Raw genomic sequence first — 24,294 nt, 5'->3', positions numbered from 1 at the left:
GTAAAAGTGGTTCCATCGAATGCGAGCATGTGTATAGAGAAACGACGATTACTTTGAAAAACAATAAAAGTATTGGCAACTTTCTAAATTAAGCCGTTATCCATTTTTTTAAACATTTTCAGTAACACTAGGTATAAAAAAACAGTATAATTAATTAAAACATAGTAATACAACACCGACACAATATCAATTACAAATTGATTTCATGACAATCGTATATAACATCTATTAAGTAATCGATAGATAGATAGATGCGGAAGTGATTATCGACAAACGATAGTGGTATTGGCACGCACTAGGCTGGGCGCGGTCGTTTCGCAACTCACCCCGGCACGCGAACTCGTGTCTACTACTCTACACAGTTTCGATCTTTGTCAATGCGCTTAAATTGTTCAACTGTTGCTCCAATTCGAATTTCCGCGATCTTTACGTTTCCATTAAATCGTATTTTCGTTCGTCACGTTTGTATAACGGTTGGGTTGAGTGCCAATCATGTGGTCCAATTATTGTTGCCCAACTGTACTTGACTTATATTTTAAGTTCGTGTCTCTAATGTCTACGTCGCATGTGTCACGTTAAAGATGAAGCCAAAATGACGAGTTTAAATTGAATTTTAAGAATATCAAACTTTATATGACACTAAAGTTGGTGCTTACTTAAAAATAAGTGTTGACATAAACGCCAGATTGTAGTGCGTTGCATGATGATATTTGAAATATAATAAAGTATTCATGGTAATCTAATGATAGATGTTACGAAGTTCCAAAATCCAATCATTTAATCATATAAATCTCTAATCGATGTATTCAATCAAAATCTAGTCTTGAGGGTATATATAAATATTCATGTTACGTTTCAATCGACGCAGCTAAATTTATTGCAATTTTTTAATCTCTGAGTCAGCAAAAACAATGTTTAAATTAAGAATTGCTTAAAATTTTATTCAGATTGAAGTTAGTCGCGTATATCGAGGATTGATATTTTGACTCTTATTTTGGCAAAATCTATATTAATATATCACTAATCGCGTAATCATAAATGTTTATTTTCACTTCAATAACCCTCCCTCCTTATACTTATAGTATACAGTTACTATAAGAGACATTACTTTCAGGGCGAGCCGCGATTGTTCAAACGGGATTTGGCGCCTTGTATAGAACGCACAATAGCCGGACTGCTCTACTATAAGAAGAAGTGGGCTGGGATTACATGGTGCCATATAATTGAGCTATACTTCCACAATTATAAGATAATGCTCAATGTGGGGCCGCCACATGGAGCACTGTTCTCACTTCTAGGTGAAACCTCCCTAGTACTAGCTTAGCAGCCCTCAATTAGACCGTCAAAATAGAGTTATTGGAATCGTCGAAAGCCAATCTTCCAAGAAAATTTTCTGTTGACGTAGTGTACTTGGTTACCAATATCAATAAAAATATTTTGAGTTTGAGTTTTTTATCGAATATAATTTTGTCGCCATGTAAGTCGACCTTAAGGTCCATAGTGGGCAGCACAGCAACATGTCATGATAGTGTCGTGCGATCCCTGCGAAGCCTTATTCAGATTTGCACATGTACCGAGCCTTTACACTCACCGGTATACTTTCCAATATTATATAGTTTAATAATATAACACTTAATTTAGTTTACGAACCCACTAAATATGGATGTCCATTGGCTGCGATAACTACGTTTTGGGGGCTCCGTAGGTTTGTTTGATGAATAGTATATTAAAAACTTCATATACAGTTTCAATATGATCCAATTATTGAAAACAAAAAAAAAATGTTTTACAGCCCGATGCCTCAATCAGTCGCTAGGATTTTCTTTACCGTTAGATTCCTAGTCAATTTAATACTTTAAACAAAAATTTAGAATGTACCACGGGTACCAAAGAGAAAATATTTTTTTCCTAAATTAAACTTATATTATCCGGTAATCGGATATTTCGCGCAACATTATGATAAAGAACATAGCTCATAAAGATGTCACAAAGGGAGACCATAAATAACGCTAGAACGTTTATTGTGTCTATAGAGTATAGACAATAAGGCGTGTCACGGAGCTAACTCTAGCGCCCACTTATTCGCTTCTATAAGGCTAGCGATCCAGTAAGAGATAGTTTTTACTGAAACAAGACTTTATATCATAGTTTTACGACTAAATAATCACAATGTTCAGTCTCAAATAGCTAAATATGTATAACTTGTTTATGAAGTGGGCTCATGGTCATAAAAATCAAGGTGTTGCGTTAAGATTTGTTTAAAATAACTTATTAACTTACAAAGACTTCAACGTTGGTACATAAATAATTACAAGTTCTAAGAAGTAAAAAAAGAATACATCAAATCAAGATTAAAATGGAACGAAATAGTGATTTCAAAGTGTCAGAAAAGCTTAGGCTAGCCTAGATTGTTCACAAATATAGTTTATGTCCAATTATTTTTGCAGTGTTACGTGGAGACATGACTGAAGCAATGTGTGGGTAAAATTAATAACAACTTGAATACTATTTTTATATTTAGGACGTTGATTGCTATTGCATAACGAAATTAATTTTAATTTCTTTAACGTTATCATGTTTAAATTTTAGTTGTACCATTCATGGTGCCTAGGTATTTATTAACACTTCACTGTGGCATTATTGCAAAAAACCGATCTCTTCCAGGCAACCCTAAACCCCCTAGGTACTGCTGGATCGACCGACTGCTTGCAGCTGAAACTCTTAAAAAGAGAGTTGGCATTGGTCAAAGAGCGCTGGAAATTTCTCGTTCGGAGAACAAGGCACTCTTTGTGTCGCAGAGCCAACGGATTGAGTGAGTGATCCATTAATTTTCATTATGTCTATACCTGAAATTTATCAACTATAAACTTAGTATAATTTTTTTTTTATATATAATATAATATATATATATATATATAAATAATTGTTTTGTTTGAATATATACCACTGTAGAAATAGGAAAATTAAATTGCAATTTGGAGTTACTATTTAGAGAAGGTATATCTATCGCTTTAATAACAGTAAAACACTACCCTAAGGGGTAAAGACACGCCGAGCGAACGGCCGGTCTGTAATAAGTGTAATTGCCTTATCTGCGTCCTTGCTGCGTCCTTGCTTTCACTGATAACAGTCGCTTGGTATCTGAATCTCTTGTATCATATTGACAACAGGATTTAAAGTAATTTATTCAAAGGGGTTTTCCGCTTTCAAGAATACATAGTAATTTTTGTTCTAGTAAAGATGGACGTTGATTGACTGAGTAGTACGAACATTTATATAATTTATTTACTCGGATATATTGTATTATATGTATTATTTACATATACACTAATGAACGGAAATCGGAATTTTTATGACTCAAATTTTTAAAGCGTTTCGTGTTGTTTAATGTCGAGTTAAATATTGAATTAAATGGGTTTTTATGTAAAAAATGGACTACAGCCTAATGAAAATACAATTAATTAATTTAAGTATAGCCAAAACAGATTACACATACGCACGAACAATATACACTAACAAAGACAATGTACAGTTAGTTATCTTAACAAGTAAGGTGTGTGTGTGTGATGTTGCATTTTATTTTATAGAACAGGGGGCAAATACACACATGCATAAGTGTATGTGTGCGTTTTTAGGTAAAATATCGATTTGTATATTATATTGAACATCGTTTATACGAAAATAGGTATAGTATTATTTAAAGACAAAGTTTCGAACGCATATCTTCATAACGTCAAAAACGTAAATTATTAGAGAATGTACATGACTCCACGTAAATTTTAGAAATGCCATCTCACAACTCATCCACTTCTTTATAGAAGCAAACAAGCCTACAGGACGCCCCAAAAGGGGGCGTCGCAGACATCGCAGCCCATGAACCCTAATTTAGTACGTGTTGGTACGTTGCCGGCTTTTGATCAAAGTTGTATCTCTCCCCACGGAAGTTGTTTTCACAGTTCGTTAGCTCACATAAGAAATATTGCGAACCAGACTCTTTAAGACATTTCTCTTTCACACTACACTTCCACTAGAGTTCAGGCAAGTCTTTTAGGGTCTCCGCCAGAAAGTCATCTACATTTTTACCGTCTTTTAAAAGACCATCTGCTATCAAAATGCTCGGTCGTGACTTTTGTAACTATACAAGTTTTATTAAATTTTAGAAAATACCATTAATATTGATTCATGATTCTTATTAGCTTTTAGATTCTAATTTCAGATGTTAGTTTGTTAAGTCTACATTATTACTTGTAATTTATTCGTGATTTACATTTTTCCCGATACCCTTTTTATATTTTTCCTTAACCCGAAAAATATAGCTTGTAAGCAATCGCCCGCAAAAAATTGCCTGTTCAATTATATTATTATTTGTGGAAAAGGGTTCATAAATAAATTTAATATAAATAAAAGTCTGTTTTATCACTTAATAAATAAAAACATTCCTTTATTAAATATGCGAGTAATGTCTCATAAAGTTATAAATCCGTCTCAAGGTGGGATGGAATATTTTTGTTTTTTTTGGCGTTTATATTATTCAAAGTACGCCAGACTTGTTTTGGTAATGTATATTTTAATCGGTAATTCACGGTACAAAAATAAATATTTTGTTTATAGATTCAGACGAAACAAATTATCACATAGCATTTCGCAATGAGATTTTCTGTTTGGGTCTTCTACTTATTTATATTTTCTATCATGTATCATCAAGTCAATCCCTTAACCTCAAGAAACAATAGACAAAATAAAAGTTTTTAATAACAAGAGAACAGACAATATTTTCAAGTAATTCTCTTAGTATTAACCGACCAATTGTTATTTACTTCAATTCTTAGTAGATAAAATGTCTGTAAATAGTAGGTTTTTTGGAGATACAGAACTCAAGCTACAACCTCGATACACTGCAGGAATACGATGAATAAGTCTATGAAATTTTTCAAACTCACTACTTTGAGACTGCCTCTTTAGCGCAGATAAAAAAAAGAAAATAAAAACTGAATTAATTATTACATAACGATGAATCGCTAAACATCAAGTTTCGCTATTAATTCCTAATAAGACGAACGCCTTTTCTTATAAAAAGTTAAAAGAATTCACAACATCTAGAACATTACACTAACATCAGTGGAGGTATGCGAATCACCTGAGTGAATTCGAGATAGTGGGTGTAAAAAAATGTCCCTTTCTATTAAAGCGAGATCGGAATGTGATCGCGTAATTTGACGTCGGAAATACATCCTGTATTGCATCTTAATTTATGAGAGTTCTTTGTGTAATAGCTTTTGTATGATTGCAAAATGTTAAGCTGATAAATCGCTACCGGGTACAAATGTTTCATTCGTCCAAACATCTGTTACGAAGTATTTTCCGTTACCATCCACCATCTGTTTGTAATATAGTGCTATTATTTTAAGGCAGTTTTTCCCGGGCACCATCACTATGTGGAGATAGCTGTCCACTGCAATATTTCAGAACTAATTCCAAATTCCTCCAAGTAAAGGGCGAGAAACATTTAAAAAGGCAACTCGCCAGCCTTCTATTTTTGAGTGATATTATTTAGCATCAGCCAACTGCCTGTTTGCTCCTTGTTCTATAAAAACTTAAATTTTATCAAATGATTTGGATCACTGGCTGCTTTATAGTGAAATAAAAATCAAAAATACTACTAATATACCCGTCTAATACTGCAATCTACAAAATCGTATTTGTACAATGTATTAAACTATTAAATCTCAATTTTTGCAGTGAAACTTCTTTAGGCGCATGAGGGCATAATTTTTACGGATAAAACGTCACGAAGATGCGCAGCGTTTTTGTTGAAGAAAAGGGACAGAGCGATTGAAAGAGAATGAAAAAGGGAGATCAAAGAAATATACGCTATTGGCTGATGTATGTATTTATATGAATATTGATGTTTGATTATTTTTAATCAAATCAAATGTTACGTTTATAACCATTAACCGTTTAACGAACAGTCGTTTATAACATCTGTCTGATCCTATAAAACATACGTATTAATAGGATAAGACAGACGATACGAAGTGAACATTTTTACTATTCCTGTGGTTTTCTAAAATTAGAAAAAGCAGAAGATGGTTAAGTTATGCTCTTTTTTTAAAGACGGATAAAAATAATACAAGAAATTTTATAGTATTTTTTATATTTTTCGATGCTTTATAATAAAGGGAAGAGTCAATGCAGATAGAATAAGTGACAAAATGCAATTTGTGACAAGTTTTGAGAACAAGTGCTTTGTGAAATGTCTATAAAGTAGATGAGACAATATATATTTGTTCATATTACTAATATAATTCATATAAAAGAGTTTATAAGAACTTTCCAAGGGAAACTGATTTTTCTATTTAAAAACCATTTTTCAATACAATCAATGACTTCTAAGAAATGCAAATTTAAAATTACCAGTAAAAGCAACTAGTACAATGCGTTGATAATTAAAAAAAATATTTTTTTTATTTTAACCAATTTTTTTCAATTATTTTGCCTCAACTACCTTATACAAAGAGTTTGGTAGAATAATATTGCATTAGATATGTTATAATTTTAAGACTTCTAATATTACTACTAATAACCAATCACTGAGGTAATAAAACCGTTAGTGAATGATTCAATAATCCTAGATTACAATAGAATTGATTTATTATCTATATAAACATACATTCTGACATTTTAAAATTAATTTTAACAACTATGCATATGATATATTTTTTACAGTAACGTGTAAATAACAAATTTAACAAAATAAAAATGATTTTCGCAACGAATTATTCCGAATTTTCATCATACACTTTGGTAGAATTTTTGACTAAAACGAATGAAATCGTTATATTTAATTAATGCCAATCACATATATCGCTTATTTAGCCACGAAAGTTGCAAAAATATCATTATATCTACAATATTCATTAATACTTATACTAAATGTTTAAATGAATGTACTTTTTTAATACCCATAATTTTCATTTAAATTTTTTATTAATAAAAAAAGACATCTTAATGGTAATAAATTATATGAAATGTGTATCTATTCTTTACTCCAATCCGTTAATGCATCGTAAAGTACAAATACTTTTGCAATTTCGTGGTTTTTAATGTATGTCATTTACAATCTTAATGTACCTTATCTATTTACAAATTCGGACTCTCCATAAGTAAATCTAGGAACAGAAATTTCGTATTTTTAATACGAATCTAATCTTACCTTACAGTTTTTGTACAAATAACATTAATACAAAGTAATATTATATTAAAATCTATTGCTATCTATTCCAGAGAGTCATCATTACGTTTCCCTAGCTAGATATTATTTTAAATCTACCTCATTGCATGTTATCGACAAAGATGTCCTCCACTGAATAACGATTTCGCTAAACATCGAACGAATACCCTCACTTATTAATTGATTCTTGTCTTTTGACCTTTTCTTATGTAACTGTCATGTGTCAGGACCTAGATACAATTCACTATTCGAAATGCTGATGCCACAAGGGCATCGGGTACATCGTTGGCTAGGTGGATATCGCGAGAGGAGGACGAGAAGCGTGGGACGGGTGTGACGAGTGTGGTGTGTGCGGCGAATCAGCTGTTGACCTCGCCCCAGGGGAACAGGTCACTTTCCCCATAAACGACCTGATATCGTCAAAGCAAGCGTCTTGCTCCGTGTCTGCTGAACTAGGGGAATCTCCACCCTCAGCTTCGTGCTTCTTCAGATGCCTATCCAAGTTGGTTTGCTGGCCAAAGCACCGATCACAAAGTGGACATCTAAACGGGCGCTCCTTGTTGTGTATGTTCCGGACGTGCCTCTGCAGATTCGATGAAATGGAGAAAGACCTCTCACAGTACTTACACTTGTACGGCTGTTCCCCTGTGTGCGTTCGTAGATGGCGAGTCAGATTTGCACTTCGAGGGAACACTTTACCGCAGAATTTGCAGGCGTAGCGGTCACGTAGCTTACCAGATCCGGCACTGAGCTCTCGAAACTTTGCGTAATTTGACTGCCTCTCTGGGCCATCAGTACCGAGAAGAGGGGATAAAAAATTAAATGGACTCGGAACATAAGGTGAATGAGAATTCAGGATCGACTCAGATGGCTGAAAGGTAGGAAATCTGGGGCGGTACATATCCATGAGACTGGTATTGTGTTGTGGGTGAACGGGCATCGGAAATGCCAGAGAGGGAGAGACTATTTGGGGAGACTCTTCTCGTTTGGGTTCTACAGCTTCTACGTCTACGTCAGTTGTATCATTTTCAGGAGTCTTAGTGTCTCTTTCGAGAGGACTTTCTGCTGGGGAGTATGACTTGACAGATGAGTTACGAAAGGAGCGATCGTCATTTTCCTGTTCTGAATTTTTTACGCTTTTTCTAGTTATTGATAAATCTAAGGGTTGGTCGTTTTGTTCTTTTTTGGTGTCTTCCTCTTCCTCAAAATAATCTGCTTTCTTATCAGTTACTTTTACAGATTTTGATAGGTCAGTAGGTGACGGCGAAGAAGATTTGGTTTCCATTATATCAATACTGTTAATTTTTAGCGACAAATTATTTGGGCTTTTAATATTATCTCTGGAGAAGTTAAACGGAGCCAATGATGATGATGAGGACATAGATGAATGCTTGGAGATTTCATCCGACTGTGATATGTGCTTTAGGAATGGATTTTGGGGCTTAGGTGTTACTCGTTCATTTTCATCTTTTTTGATGACATCCACTTCATTTTCTTGCCTTTTTACTTCTTCAACTGAGGCTGAACTGTCGACACTTTTGACAGACATTCGCCCGTCTTGCTGTTGTTTTGCTACTAAATTAGCATTGTATGCCATATTTTGTTCCATGGCCAGCCTTGCTCCTTGCACGTTGAAGAGGAGAGGACTTAAGAATTCTGGTGGGCACGCAGCGGCTGCCGCAGAAAACAAAGCTGGGTAGTGAGCAAATGTATTATATGGAAGTGGCAATGTTGGCCTATACATCGGGAATGGATTTGTGTTATTTGGTGTATTCATGACGTTGGGTATTGGTGATATTTGCGGAAGACCTTGAGAAAGCTGTCCTCGCATATTTACGTTGCCAGCGGTAGCTGTGTCACAAAATCGCTTGTGTTTAGTCAGGGATGCGTAGGATGTAAATGATTGGCCACATTTCTGGCACTCCACCAGGGCTCGACAGGCGACGTGCATTCGTTTGTGTCGACACAAATTGGAGAACTGTGTGTAAGCCTGGAAAGAAGAAAATAAGAGTTTAAGTTTTCTTGCTACTAAGAATATAATCATTTTCTATTTTGGCGCCATAAAAAGGTATTGTAGCATTTGGGACGTTACAGAAAATTTCAAAAATTACAATTACCTTGAAGCAGACTTTGCACTGGAACGGCTTGACACTGGAGTGAATGTGTGTGTGCTGCTTGAGGCCTGATGAAGTGGCGAAGGTCTTGCCGCACTCAGGACAGGCGTGGCTGCGGGCACCGACGTGTTGGGCGCGGATGTGGCGCTGGAGGTTGGAAGGATCGGTAAATACCTGAAATATAGTCAGGTTTCGGAACGTGATATAATTTTTCATTTGAATTCACTTGGTGATAAATAACATCAGGTTTCGTAACGTGACTTATACGGTAGCGGAATATGTTGTGTATTTTAAATCAGGATTCGAACCGTTTAATATTTAGTAGGTAATTGCACTATATATAAAAACATATTAGGCTTCGTTCGTGTCATCTAAGTAAATCAAGTTCCTAAGCCTGATCAACGCGCTATGCATATTAATGAGGTTTTAATGGATGTGTAATAATTCTTACCTTAGGGCAGTTTTCGCATGGATATTTCCGTATGTCTGTGTGTGTTAGAGCACGGTGACGCAGAAGTAACGGCCTAGAGCAGTAAGCTCGATTGCAAAGCTCACAATGGTATGCGGCTGCTGGCTGCGCGTGAGCTTGTATAAGGTGGCGATCGAGTCTGAAATTAAAAATTAAAATAAATAAATTAACAGTTCAACGATGAACACTTTTCTATACCTGATGATTGATATTTTATAGGTCTGTTTACGAAGCAATATTTTAAAACCTTTTAAGATTTAACATGTTTGAGAACCTAACGAAAAAAATTGTCCAACGGCTAGCTAACCCTTTTATTACACTGTCTTCTAATATTTATCACGTCACTGACTCACGTAAATAGAACTGTAGAACCATTCATGTGTTTAAGTATTTAAAGTCATTGTATATATTACTCTCACAATGTCAATGGAAATTATCAGTTCTATAACCTCTTCCGACATCTGATGTAAAGCATATATTATTTTCAAAAAATTGAATCAAAGACTCCTTCACGCTAACTGGTTCAGTGCACGCAACCCTACACGCCGGAGGCTGCTCTTAATGTTACACCTGTCAAACCCCACATTACCGACTGCCCGACAGTGTTAGGAATCCATTGACGGGTTACTTTCAAGTATAATAATTACTCCAGTATTAATACCAACATCTACACTATGTGTAACGATTACTTCGTTTGCCATTGATAGGAGCGTTTTCACTCTCGACAAGCGGCCGCTGCCATATCTTTTAATTAATCTGCAGAATAAAATCTAAGTGGTACTACCGTCCATTGCGTATCCGACTTCACCGGTAATCAAAATAGTGAACGGGAAAGTGGTTATTTAATTTGAATCAATCTAAGCTAGACCATATTTAGCAGCGATGTTTTCACGCATAATTAATGCAATAGAGACGTGTTCCATTAGCTTGGTATATCTTTTAATAATTTAGATGTTTACTTTATGTTTTACCGCGTGGAATATTTAGAATATCATTTATGTTCAATAATCGAATATAGTGAAAACTTTATTTATATATTTAATACAACACTAAAAATTTGCGTACAACTGTGTTGACTTAGTCAACTCAAGAGAATTTCCAATACTGAGAATACTGAAACAATTGGCGTGACAATAGTGTTATATTGTGATATTATCGATTTCTTTTATATGTATGATATTAAGCGCAGTGTTGGCCTAGTGGCTTCAGCGTGCGACTTTCATACCTGAGGTCGTAGGTTCGATCCCCGGCTGTGCACCAATGGAGTTTCTTTCTATGAGCGCATTTAACATTTGCTCGAACGAAGGAAAACATCGTGAGGAAACCGACATGTCTAAGACTTAAAAACTTTACGTAGTGTGTCAGGCACTGGTGATCTACTTGTCTATTATATTTAAAAATGATCATGAAACAGATTCAGAATTCTGAGGCAAAGACCTAAAGAGGTGGTATCGCCACTTATTTATTTTTTTATTTTTTCAAAGCATCATATAAATTCTACACATGTTTGTAGAAGCTGATTAATTTTATTTGGCCAATTAATTTTCATTAAACTTTTGTACTTACTCTTTTGAAAGTAATATTTAAAACTTAAGTGATGTAACACACAACCGAAAGTTGCATTGTATCTGCGCTCCCGATCTTAACATGAATATTTTTATAAGCAAATAATATACATGAGTCTTGTATTGTGTGGCTCTTAATTGGTTTTGTACTAAAGATACATAATAAAGATTGAAAGGAAATCTAAAAATTTCTTTTTGGGATATATGTTTTAAAGTCATAATTTATTTGGTAAACATAATAATTCTTATATACCTAATAACAAATAAAATTTAATAATTAAAATATATTATTAAAAGGAGTCTCTTTAGGCAAGGTTCCGAAGATGCTGGTCTAAAGGAAAATATATTTGTTTGGTTACAGTTCATGTCTTCACATCAATTATGTATCTCTCTTAATTATAAGTCTCAAAAGAATATCACTTTCATATTTATTGCTTGGCTACGAAAAATGTCTGCCGTAACACCCAAAGCTTCATACAATAAATATTTGAATTATTTAATCAAAAATTTCCGGGGCTAAAATCTATCTCCAAAATTTGAACGAATAGCGACTTACATATTTTTGTTTGCAAAGCGTTAATATGAAAGTGGTACAATCTATATTGAATCTCCGGTTGTCGTGTTCCATGCAAATAACAGAAGTTTCAGAAGTATAAGATCTTGATCATAGAAATCGAGCAACGTGTTAGCGGATTGATAACATCCAATGAACAACTTTCATTCCGCTTGGAATCATTTAACTCCACCCACATACGCCACTGAGGTCTGATGTGGCAGTAAAATGCTGCTTAATTAATCATAATTTTATAAAATAAATACATGTATTGACTTTTATTCGTGACACAGAACTGTCACAGATTAGTCGAACCTACGATGTTCATGATTTAGTTAGTTACGCAATATAAGTGTTTTACGGTTAACACGTTTCCGACTAGTTTTAGTGGAAGGATATCCTTTTGATAATTGAGTGTAGTGTTAGTGGAATATAATTTACACATAAACATATTAATTAAAATCTTTAAATGCTCCTCAAATTTAATTGTTTAATTATGTTATAAATAATATAATGCTGGTCTCCATTATTGTTTATAAATCAATAGAAATTATCTTTATATATATTTGACTTAGGGTTCTCCACCTCCAAGGCAACGTACTTGCGAGCCATTTGGCATTGAGTGTTTTCGCCAACGTGGTTTTGTTTAGACCAGTGTTCGCGAACGTGGGGCCTAGGTTCCATAGGTGGGCGATTTGATTGTTTGGCTATTGCATTTTTTTTTATGAATATTATTTGGAATATTTATTTCAGTTCTTCAATATGTTTTGGAAACTTACTGACTTCATTAACAATTTCCAAATAAATTCTTATTTAACGTTTGATTTTAAGTTACTTAAGTGAATATCTTACTTCTTTTAATGTTGGTAAGTTAAAAGCGCTATTTTAACTGCCTAACGCTCTAATGATGCACTACCGACATAAGTGCTTACATTTTAATAACAATCTATTGTAGAAGCCACCTGCCGACTGGCAATTTCTATTTGTTATTCAGATTAGTTTTATTACAAGTACGACCTGATGTAGAAATTAATAGGTTTCGTTTCTTGATATTGCGGAAGATATCCGAGATGAATTGCATTTTTAAATCTCTGGACATGCCGCTGTATAAAGAATCGTTCGAGTAAAATCGAGTATTAGAGATTTTATTGTAATTATTAAAATAAGCATAAAATAAAAATTATGACTTTTTTGTCACCAGTATTCGGCGTCATATAACTGAGAAGCATCATAGATCAGAATCTTTTGATCACGCGCGCTTGATTCATCGACCAAAATTATTGTATGTAAATTAATGTTACGGACATTTTACGATATGACTAGTTAGTACTACGACATTGTCTTAGAACTAGGACAAACAAGTACATAATGCCAGCAATTAGCGGTAATAGCGGCTTTTTAACTTTATTACGTCTAATGAACTGGCTGGCTAAGAGCTGATAAGGCTTGAGATATAGGTAACAATGATTTCCTTTGCCGTCCGAGTAAGTGTTGCACCATAAAAAATTGGTGTTCGACTGAGCTTCATTTGGCATCCTTAACCACGTGACCCTAACAAAAATTATTTATGGCAATTAAATGAAAATTATTGGCTGAAAATACCATAAGGTTTACCATGAATTTTTAGTTTAGTATTCGAAGAGCGCTACAATATAGGCCTCCAGATAACTGTATTTCATTCATGTTGATTTCTCATATGTGGCCTCACACCGTTCTAAGGCATGCCGGTTTCCTTACGATGTTCTTTCGATGATGTCCATTGATGCGCTACCGGAGATCGAACCAACGACCTCAGGATGAGGCACCAGGCCAATGCTACTCTAGTTTAGTGTTGTGAAAATGTCGCAGGTGAAGTCGCGCTTAAATGTTAAAAAGCGTTATATAATGCGGCCTATAATTTTGATCCTTTACTGTCACATCAGATCGCTTATCAAACATGACAGATTGCGAGATGGTAGTGATTACGACGCTCAGAGTAAAAGTGGAATGCGAACTGCATTGTAATGGCAAGTTTAGGTATAATTAGAATCTTGAATACGTTTTATTATATAATCCATACAAATGCCTTTCCAAAAGTTAGTATAGAAATAGAATATTCTGAAAATTTTATATTTATATTATATGTTGGTTTGAATACCTAAGACTCGAGAATGGCATCTCTCTCTGCCTCATCTCTACATGAAATATTTGTGGCAGCTCAAGCTCGGTTTTAAATAATTAATTTTTTGAATTTTTCAATAAAGCAGATAAATATTTGATGACTTTGTATTGTTAGAAGTAAAAGATTGATATGTATTTATCATACATATCAATCTTTGATAAGTCTAAGGTTCATATGTTAATATGTTCATATGTTTTGTCACGTGTTCAATAAAACTCCATAATCATACAAATATATTTAGTCCATGAAAACGAATGAAGCAAAAGGTATGTCAGAACTATATCAAGTGGAGATCCGTTTTCTGTTCCACTCTTTCGCGAAAAAGGCGTGAATATATAAAACGAGAAAACGAAAAAACCGTTCGTCGAAAAAAAATCTATTTCACTAAACTATTTAATAGAGATGTGACAGCGAAGATATGTAAACCGTGCATGTCGATAATCTAGAGTCCTTGCATTATTAACGAAGTGCGGTGTCGCTTCAATAGAATATGATGACACGCGAAGCGATATCGTAAAACAAATCAATGATTTTTCATTGTTTCGTGACAAAACTTGTTTCTCATTACAATTTCAATTGTTCATTACTTTGTCATTTTTGACAAGCCTTTAATGGTTTAATGGTACACATAAAACAACTATAGATTATAGTCGGTAGCCACAAAATGGCTCTTATTTATATATTAAGTCTACAACATCATACATATTACGAAATCTACTGATAATTTTATAAAATCTCCTATCTAATATGTACGACAATATATTATGTAAACATAAGTTTTGCAAAAAATAGGATTTAAAAAAATTCTTCTCTCAATTATTTGCCCTAAAAATGTATTAATTTAATAGTATGTCTTCTTCAACCTACTGAATTACGATTTTAAAAGACCATTTTAGACATATTCGCCATTAGCGCCTAAACTTCAATGACGTTATTCAAAAAAAAACAACTCGTCTCTGAAACATCTCAGTTTAAGGAATTTTTAAATAAGTTGCCAGATATTATACATTTTAAAATAAATTGTACAGCAATTCTATTAGATTACAGCCTGTAATTACACACCTTAAGATGTCGAAAGCGTGAGGAATTTAAGAGATGTTGCGACGTCGCGTGCCACCGTCGCAAGCAACAAATCATCGACGAAGCTTATCGAATGGGTACATCTCTAGCCATCGGACTTTAGAACTAAATTCATTTCTCGCTGACCTTACGACATTTTATATTGTTAAATAACTATAATTAGCTACGAGGCATTATGAGCTTTGATTGCTATATCAAACGCTATTCATCTTAACAATTGCATAAGATATTGCCCTAAATATGTGAAACTAATTAGAAACACGACATACGACTAGTTTGTACTAGTAGTTAGGAGTAGGTTTTTTTTTATAGAAGGGACAGAAGGATCGTCTGATCTTAATTGATACCACCGCCCATGGACACTCTCAATCCCAGAGAGTTCTCGAGTGTGAAAAGGCCGGCAGCCTTTTAAGTACGCTCTTTTCTTGAAGGACCTTAAGTCAAATTGGTTTGGAAACACTTGGTATGCGCGGAAAAAACTGCCTTTAAAAACGCTCAGTAGTGGAAAGACGGACGTCAAGGAGATACGGACAGAATTTTGTATTTTGCCTATCTTTCAGCCTATTTCAAAATTTTTATATGCCGAAGAATTTAATTTTTATATATACGAATAGAAGTATATACAAAGTATTTTTTATTTACAAGACTTCAAATAGACACAGTTCGTGATATTTATCTAAAGGATTAAAATAAGTACTCACGCGTCGATATTTGGAAAGGGTGCGTCGCAGTAAGAGCACCTTGGTTCCGTATCTTCTCTTTCCTCGTCTTCAGTAAGCGCTTGGGAGCCACTGGATGAATTTACACTGGAGCCTTCACGACCTGAAATTGAAAAATATACGTCAAAAATAGTTCCTGTTAACTGAGAATACTTAAAGACATTTTCAATTTTGGAGATCATGCGCACACATCACTCAAATAGCAACACGCCCTGCGACATTTGTATGATGTCATATCAAAAACATCTTTCGTGATCCTTGTATAAAAACATTTTAATAGTAGCATACTATAAAAATATTACGATAAATAAACAATACAAAGTTCATGACTCGATAAATTTTAAAATAAAAATATCGTTTTATATCTTACAGTTCTCTGGATGGTATAATGATAGCACGGATTCACCAGGTACTAGGTTCAAAAGTCAACCGGTTACTATTTGATGTCAACACAATACAAGTGGTGAATTATGCCACCCCCACCCCACCTGAGGGTTTAAAAACTTGACCCACTCGATTTAGAATCACCAATGCGTGACATACGTGCGATTTCCTTAGTATACTATAACGTTGATTTTTCTATGGACTATAATGTGCGTTCTTGAACATAGTTAACTATAAGTTCTGAAATCTAGATCTAACTAAAGCATTGATAAGCCTGAGAAATTGGAGAGAAAAGTTTTGGTTAAATACGTTTTGATTACGAATTACATATAATTTATAATCTCACAATATCTTCTCAAAAGGTTGTGAAAATATAAGTTTTATTGTTTCATATGTATTGAATCGTATACTAAACAAATAAATCCCGATTAAGTTACTAGTTATAGTATATTAACAATTTATTTGCAAGTATAACTTTGGTATAAAATTAATAATCATATATTCATCTTGTGAGCATAAGCGGATGTCCTAACAACAGGTGTATCTGTCATTAAAAAAAATAGTTTAATTAAAAACACAATTTTCTTTTTCTATACTACCCAAAGTTATTTAGATAAGGTGTAAAGCTCTTCGCACGAAATGAAAATACGAGTTTAAAACCTATAGCAAAAGCCCTTGGTAATTATAAAAGCTCGCGGGCTTTCTCGTTTCTCAACTTTCGAAATTGGAAGGGCTCAAGCTTTTTCAAAAAACTCTGAGCTTTTCGATGTTTTATAAGTTCGCGTTTACATGCATTCCTATAATATGAACTTTTCTAAAAACTATCTGTCATACTTTGTTATCAAACACAGTTTAAAATTGTCAATTCTAATAATAATCAGCTGTCGTTTTCTTTAGTAATGTAAGGAATCTAACCACCTTTTCCTATCACCTCGACGTCTGTCGTTCCACAACTGAGTAACAGCAGCAATTTGTGGATTCATCTGCCCACTGAACTATTTCAGAACCAATTGGACTTAGGGTCCTTCAAGAAACGAGCGTACCTACACTTAAGAGGCTAGCAACTCGCGAGCTATCTGGCATCGAGTGTCTATGGGCGACGGTATCACATAACATCAGGTGTGTTAAAAGAGTTTACATAAAAATTGACAAACAGAAAATAACATAAGGTCACTTTAATGACCTGTTGGTCCTATTCAAAAACACAAATTAAAAAAAAATTTTGCTTACAGGTTTCAAACTCGCGACTACAGAAACGACGACACATACCAACTCTTACCTACTTAGCATATTTTATTGGTCATATAAGAAAAATCGATTTTAAATGAATTTCAACTTTTCTTTTTCTCTTTATTTTACAAAATAATATAGTATGTTATTTATTTATTTATTCATACTTCGTTGCTAGAAATTAACACAATATATATAAATTACATGGGATGCAACGGGTGGCCTTATCGCTAACAAGCGATCTCTTCCGGGCAACCCTAGTAAGAAAAGAAAACAATAAATAAAAAAATGATGAGTGCAAGAAGTGCATAACCAGAAGTTATATAAAAAAAATTATATAAAATATTAAAGTCCGTTACATTAGAAAACCGCTGTGGTTTTCTGTTATAGTTTCCCAAAACCAACCATCTGACAGTGCGTTTGTATGTACGTTAAGTTTTCCCACGGCCGCCAAATGGCGTGAACTGACAGCGTGACGGTGACTTACCGATCTTTTAAATTACATAAGTGAACCCCGCACTTGCTCACCTGTTGTTTCTCGTGGTTTAAACACCCTTTAATTATTCATATTAATGATATACCGTTATCCTTAGATAAGTATGATACAGGCAAGATTTTTCATGTTGATTGAAGGAAGTTATGTAAATAGCTGGCAGCTACCTAGCACAAATAATTAGTCTAGCTATTCAAAGGGCGAACGCTGCCAGTATCTTGCCTAAAGGGACTCCTTTTAATAATATTTTTTAATTATTACATTTTAAAGTTATGTTTTTATTTTTATGTATTATGTTATTTGTTTTGAATAAAGTTTTCACATTTATTTAAAAAAAAAAAGTATCTCACCAACAATAAATACTAAATACGATCGGCTAAAATAGGGGTTTGTATTAAATGTGTCGCTACAAGCATAAGGTATTGGTTATATATTATAATATGTTACTTAGTAATTAATCACTAACTAACTAATTTCAATATTAATTTGGTATTAGATTTTTTTTAAATAACTAGCAAACGTGCCATAGACACTCAAATCGCTAGAAGGCTCAAAACTGCGTTGCCGGTGGCCGGTAAAAGTTATAATTATTCACCATAATATCGGTATATTACTCTATAAGGATATTATGGAATCGATTAGTGCAAAACTAAAATTTATTTATTTATATTTTATTTATTATTTATTAACACTTCGTTACATTGCAATATAAAAATTGAACATAGTTAAATGAAAAGGAGAGCAACTGGCGGCCTTATCGCTTCCGAGCGATCTCTTCCAGTCAAACATTATTATTAGTTTAAATTCTTCTGATTACACATGTTCAGCGAGTATCGATTAAAGAAGAGTGTTCATCGACCAACACCCGCTGTAATGACGTCATATTCTTTTTACAATTTCTTTATTCACCATTTGAACAATACTAAAATTACAACGGAAAACCTTTAAACGTATTATACGAGGCAGAAGTTCCTATTAGCCTAAGAATGTTTGAATAATACAATGGGCATCGCGATCTCATTTCCTATTAGAAATACTCTGCGTGCGCTTGCGGCTATTTTCTGACGCATCAGGTGCGACCTGGCTTACCGTTACACCCCGCGGTGCGAACTGGCCCTTACCGGTATTGTCCGTTGGCGCAGGATGCTGATAAAACGCAGATTTGAATTCATTATAATTTATTACCGTTGCGTATACTGGGTCATAATTTTCATATAGGTTATCAGGGAATACGAAAGTTGAGTTCCGTTTTACGCTAGATTTATCTCCAAAATAATAAACATATGACTGGAATAAATTTTTATCTATGGATTTATAAAAATTGTTTAATTTCGCGTTTCATCTAGATAAGTCTAATCTGTTAACAAAAACGAATCCCCGGATTTAACCCTTCACTGGGGGCGGGAATATTAAATTGAAATATTTCTATTTTATTGTCCTTAATATTTATTAGATTGTAAAATAAATATGCGATGTGGGACGCCGAGCGATTGTGTTCGGTTTAATGGGGTGTGTGTGTATTGTTGGTTAATTTTTTGATTAATCATTCTATATTTGAGGGATCGTTGCGATTATGTCTGTACATTCTATGTTCGGAGGCGACAATGCCAATTTGAAATATTTTTTATTCTTATTTTACATATTACTTTAAATAAAATGTTGAAATTTTCAAAAGTAAATTTTATTTATTTAAATAAATACTCGAGATTTACTGATGTACAATTTTAATATTAAATCAAAATAAAATATTTTTATTTAATTAAAAATCTGTAAAATCTCAAGCTTTTTGCTATGGGGCGTCTAAATAAAATATGACTTAAATTATAGGTTATCAGATTGCCAAAAATAATGGTCCTGATAACGGCTTCTGTTCAATAAAGGCGCGTGCGCAACGGACAAAGCGACGTCATCAATTTTAATCTGACAATTGCGCGATGACAAATGTCAACGCGACACTCATTCATTATACGCATGGGCGCACGCGGCCAATATGAAAAAAGCGCGGCTAATAAAGGGTTGACTCGGTATTATTATTGCGTTTGACAGACAGATTATAATAATATTATTCATATTTTGCATCTATATTAATCCCTAAAGGGCTTAAAAACTACATATTTGAATATTAATCTCGTTTTATTGTTTATGGTTGTATATTACAACACTGTTTATCATTAATGTTTGAATTTAGAAAACCTAAGTTAAAAAATTCTGTACATAAGAAAACGCGTTTTGGGTTTACTCACCAAAAACAGAATTTATTCTTATTTTCTATCTCTGATAAGAAATGTAACTAAGTAAATTTGCTGACAGACCCAACAATACGACGTGTGAACATGAATATTTTTAAATACAAAAATTATATAATCGTAAATCCAAAACATTCTCAAATCCACTTGACAACACAAAAGGCTTTTAGGAATGTTTATATTTATTTTATTAAAACAAAAAATAATGTTTTGAATTCAGAAACTAACTGTAATGGAAAATGAATTATTTATGTTTATATTTTATATACATATTTCGTTAAAACACACAAATAATTCTAGATCAAAATTAGACAAACCAGTCCATCCATTCTCGAGTTTTAGCGAAATAAACGGAAAACAATTCATATAATATACTTAGTGTAAAATGCTGTGTACAAATGTAATTAGATTTCAGATTTTCAAATGTTGTTTAGTGTCTAATAACTGTATGTATCTTATCAATCTGTTTTCTGTTTCTGTACCTAAACATAAAAATAAAATAAATAAATAATATTTTCTATGCATCTATGCATATCAATCAAATCCAAAATTTCATTACATCTACACAACTATCTAGCATGTGCCATCATATCATTAATCCTTTCGAAGCGTTATCGAAATTAATGTGAATGAAAGAATCTCACGATAACTCCCATCAATCATGTCTTACGCAAGCCCGGAGCATTATAACAAATGCTTGAATGGAGCGACTGCAAATCGATTCTAATTAGGGATAACATTTGAGAGTCACTGTCGAGTGCAACAGCTGATGATAATGTGGGTGGGTTCTGATAAATAGCTTTTGTCTGAAAGCTTACTTTTATATGGAATATGTTCATACATCAAGTCTGATATAAACAAAGACTTATACACTTGTAAACGCCCATATGCTAGCTATATCAATACCGTGGCTTAATAAGAATTCAAAAAGAATTTTAATATTATTATTGCAGTCTGTAGAGAAAAGAGATATATTCCGTATACTGTTAAGTAGGATATAGAGTATATTTAATTATATTTATGTATGGAATATAAAAATTTAAGAAATTATTACTATTTAAAAGTATATAGTAGTCACCCGAAACTACTCTGTGTAGAACTTGTTACAATAATAAAGGCTTTATTATTATTATTATTAGTAGTCACATAATGCATGTTGTAACATTAATGCAACCTACCAGAACTTTTGTAAATAATATTGTAAATATTGTTAGAAACTAATATATTTATTTTATATAAGATTTTTTTTCAACCTACTCTACTCTTTTCTCAGAAATAAATGTCTCTAAAGTATCTTTGGGAGGCCTTTGCCAGTGGGCAATAAAAACAATAGCTATAATGTATAAATTGATTCTGATATAAGGCGATAAATAAATAAGATAAGATATATAAATATCAAAATATAAGATAAATAAAGTATCTTCGAGCCGAACATGGTATGTAAATTATATATACCAGACATAGTAAGCATACTAGTGACTGCAGATATCCGAATTGTCTGCATTGATTGCGCGTTATCATACAATCTAAAGCAAAATAGATCAAGACCACCTTGGCTAAATTCACGAATTGTATCCTCACAATTACCTTAGAATGTAGCCGCACCTTGTACTATGAGTCATTACCCTAACAAACCAGAAAATAGACACTCTAGTGGATAATTTTATAAACAGAACGGTAATTACGTGCAATTGGGATCGCATAAATCACGCAGAACGCGACGCCAGCGGAAGTTGCGCCGGAAGTTCTGAAGACCCTTGTAAATATGGTTTTGTACTGGATGTGACTACTACTGGCTGTTTAAATTTGAATTTCGAAGCCACTCTATTCAAATTGTTGTGTTCAAAGTTTATTACGTTTCGTTAGTTAAATGCATCGTTTCAAAAGCTTCTTAAAATGTTTCATAGGTGTATTTAAAAGGAACATATATTCGTAATTTACACTAGCATGTGTTTTATCTATATATTAATATACTTAACTCGTAAAACATTGAATAGCTGATATAGGCTGGTATGTGTATGTAATCCCGGCACTTATATCATTTAAGTTTAAGGCAAGAGACGTGCATCATAAGGCATCACGAGGAGTTTAGACTTTTTTTTGTGGGGAGTTCCCCACAGTAAAAAAGCAGTTGCGGTACGCATACCCTGCATATGCATGCATGGTTTGCATCCCAAGGAGTCGGTAACAGTGTAGCCTTTTCTTCATCCAGCTACGCCATCAGCCGTCAACTCACGGTACTCTACGGCCACGAATGATGTGGAATGGACCTTGGGACAGCAAGGGCCATTCACATCAGCCTGTTCTATAAAATTGGGGGAGGCTGGGAGGAGTTTATCTGCTAACACCTAACGTTTAGTAATAAAATGGCAACGGAAGAAATTAAAATAGCTTAAATTTAGTTCTTAAATTGTTCCTATTAATCTTTATATTTTTATTATTATTTAGGAATAAGGCGTATCCAGTGATAAATAATGATTGTGGACCCCACCGTTAATGTGGCACATGCGTGATTTTTCACGACGTGCGTCGTACGTTGCGATTTATCTAAATTAAATATCGTATGCGCGTGCCACCCGCCCTGTGATTGTTCTACAGTATGAGCTTTCATTACTTTGATGACTAAAACTTGATTGTGTGTGAGAGACATGGGAAGAGGTTGTTCATAATTTGACAGTTTTTGGCGGTTGTTTTTTGTTTTAAAAATAAGCTGCTTAATATTTTATGTTTTATAACAGTTTTCTTATGTGAGTTTATTTATGAGACTCGGTAGTTAACGTTATTTGTTTATTTTATTTAAGTATTCATAGAGGTATTCATTTAACAATATCCATACAATTACATTATACACGAAAGCCAAAATTTGAATACACATTCAAACACAAACATAAAGCACAGTTTAACCTTATTTATACAAATAAATTAATTGTTTCAGAAGGCTAATAACAAACAACCAATTTATCAATAACACAAAAATATATCTAATACAAAAAAGGTTATTATTAAGCTTCCAATTAAATCAACCTGTATATGTTGTTGGAACACACAGGGTGCTAGTCACACATCAGGGGCAGGTGACTCCAATTAACTGCTGGTCAAAGTCAACCTACCATGACACAGAGTGTCATATATTCTGATTTTATTTACGTGAATTATTTATGACCAACTAGAAATAATAATATATACTAACATATATTTATTAGTTTTATGGAAAACTCAAAGTCGTTATGAAACCGTCTTAGCCTTTTACATGTTCATAAAAGCACTAATTATATTGCGCTAAAACTGCTTAAGAAATGTAATAGTAAAAATATAAAAACTATGACTCGTTAATAAATATATCACCAATTAGACTCATAATTATGGAGTATTTGAACTTATTAGAATGATTGTTTTCAATGATACATTGGTAAAAGTACCAAAATATATTGTAATTTTACAAACACTTATAGGAAATTATATACACAAAGAGATAATACAAAAACTAATTCATATAAGATTCAACTTACCACCAGCGGATAAAACGTCTTGCAACGGCAGTGGTGTCCTTGGACCAAGAAGGAGTTCCTGTCCTGATGGGATGTCACGTGTGACTTTGTACCATATCTGGAATATTTGTTTACACATTTAAGTATATAAAATCGTACCAACCAATAGTTGAAATGCAAAATAGACTTTATTTCTTAAATAATTATAAATAATACGTGGATTTTGTGAAAAATCTAAGTCCTATAGTCAGTTTTGTAGACTGATCGTATGTAAGTAATTGTTTGTTATATAACAGAACTATTTGAGAATCGCACAACGTCGAATAAAAATTTAAAAAAAAAACTTTTATTACATATCAATTATAATTAGGTACCAACGATTGTTTCGATTGAATCATACTTAATATTACATAAAGTTCACAGACATATAGGGCAAATATCAAATAGCATTTAACCTGAAGGGGCCTGAGTGAATCTAATCATCACATCTGTTCACTCCCCTCTGACCGGAAGTGGGTCACAGTTGTTCGAGGGAACACCGATTTTCAGCCACCGGAACTT

At 33.5% G+C, this 24,294-nt stretch overlaps 1 protein-coding gene across 4 annotated transcripts in view; it reads right to left on the bottom strand.

Annotated features, from left to right (window-relative positions):
* Positions 1-6,143: 6,143 nt before the first annotated feature.
* LOC111003498 (histone-lysine N-methyltransferase PRDM16) overlaps positions 6,144-24,294 on the bottom strand; it is a 114,696-nt gene continuing 96,545 nt past the window's right edge. For 3 of the 4 annotated variants that reach the window (XM_045632876.1, XM_045632878.1, XM_022274026.2), the window contains 5 exons: positions 23,755-23,851; positions 15,875-15,995; positions 9,797-9,953; positions 9,349-9,519; positions 6,144-9,221 (listed from right to left, as the gene is read on the bottom strand). In XM_045632876.1, the coding sequence (XP_045488832.1) occupies positions 7,521-9,221; positions 9,349-9,519; positions 9,797-9,953; positions 15,875-15,995; positions 23,755-23,851 (2,247 nt within the window). In that variant the 3' untranslated portion in view covers positions 6,144-7,520. The remainder of the gene's footprint in view (positions 9,222-9,348; positions 9,520-9,796; positions 9,954-15,874; positions 15,996-23,754; positions 23,852-24,294) is intronic. The other variant, XM_045632877.1, reaches the window with a different exon arrangement.

The sequence above is a fragment of the Pieris rapae genome, chromosome 21, assembly GCF_905147795.1.
Source record: "Pieris rapae chromosome 21, ilPieRapa1.1, whole genome shotgun sequence".
NCBI lineage: Eukaryota > Metazoa > Arthropoda > Insecta > Lepidoptera > Pieridae > Pieris > Pieris rapae.
This window is presented reverse-complemented; position numbering and strand designations above follow the sequence as displayed.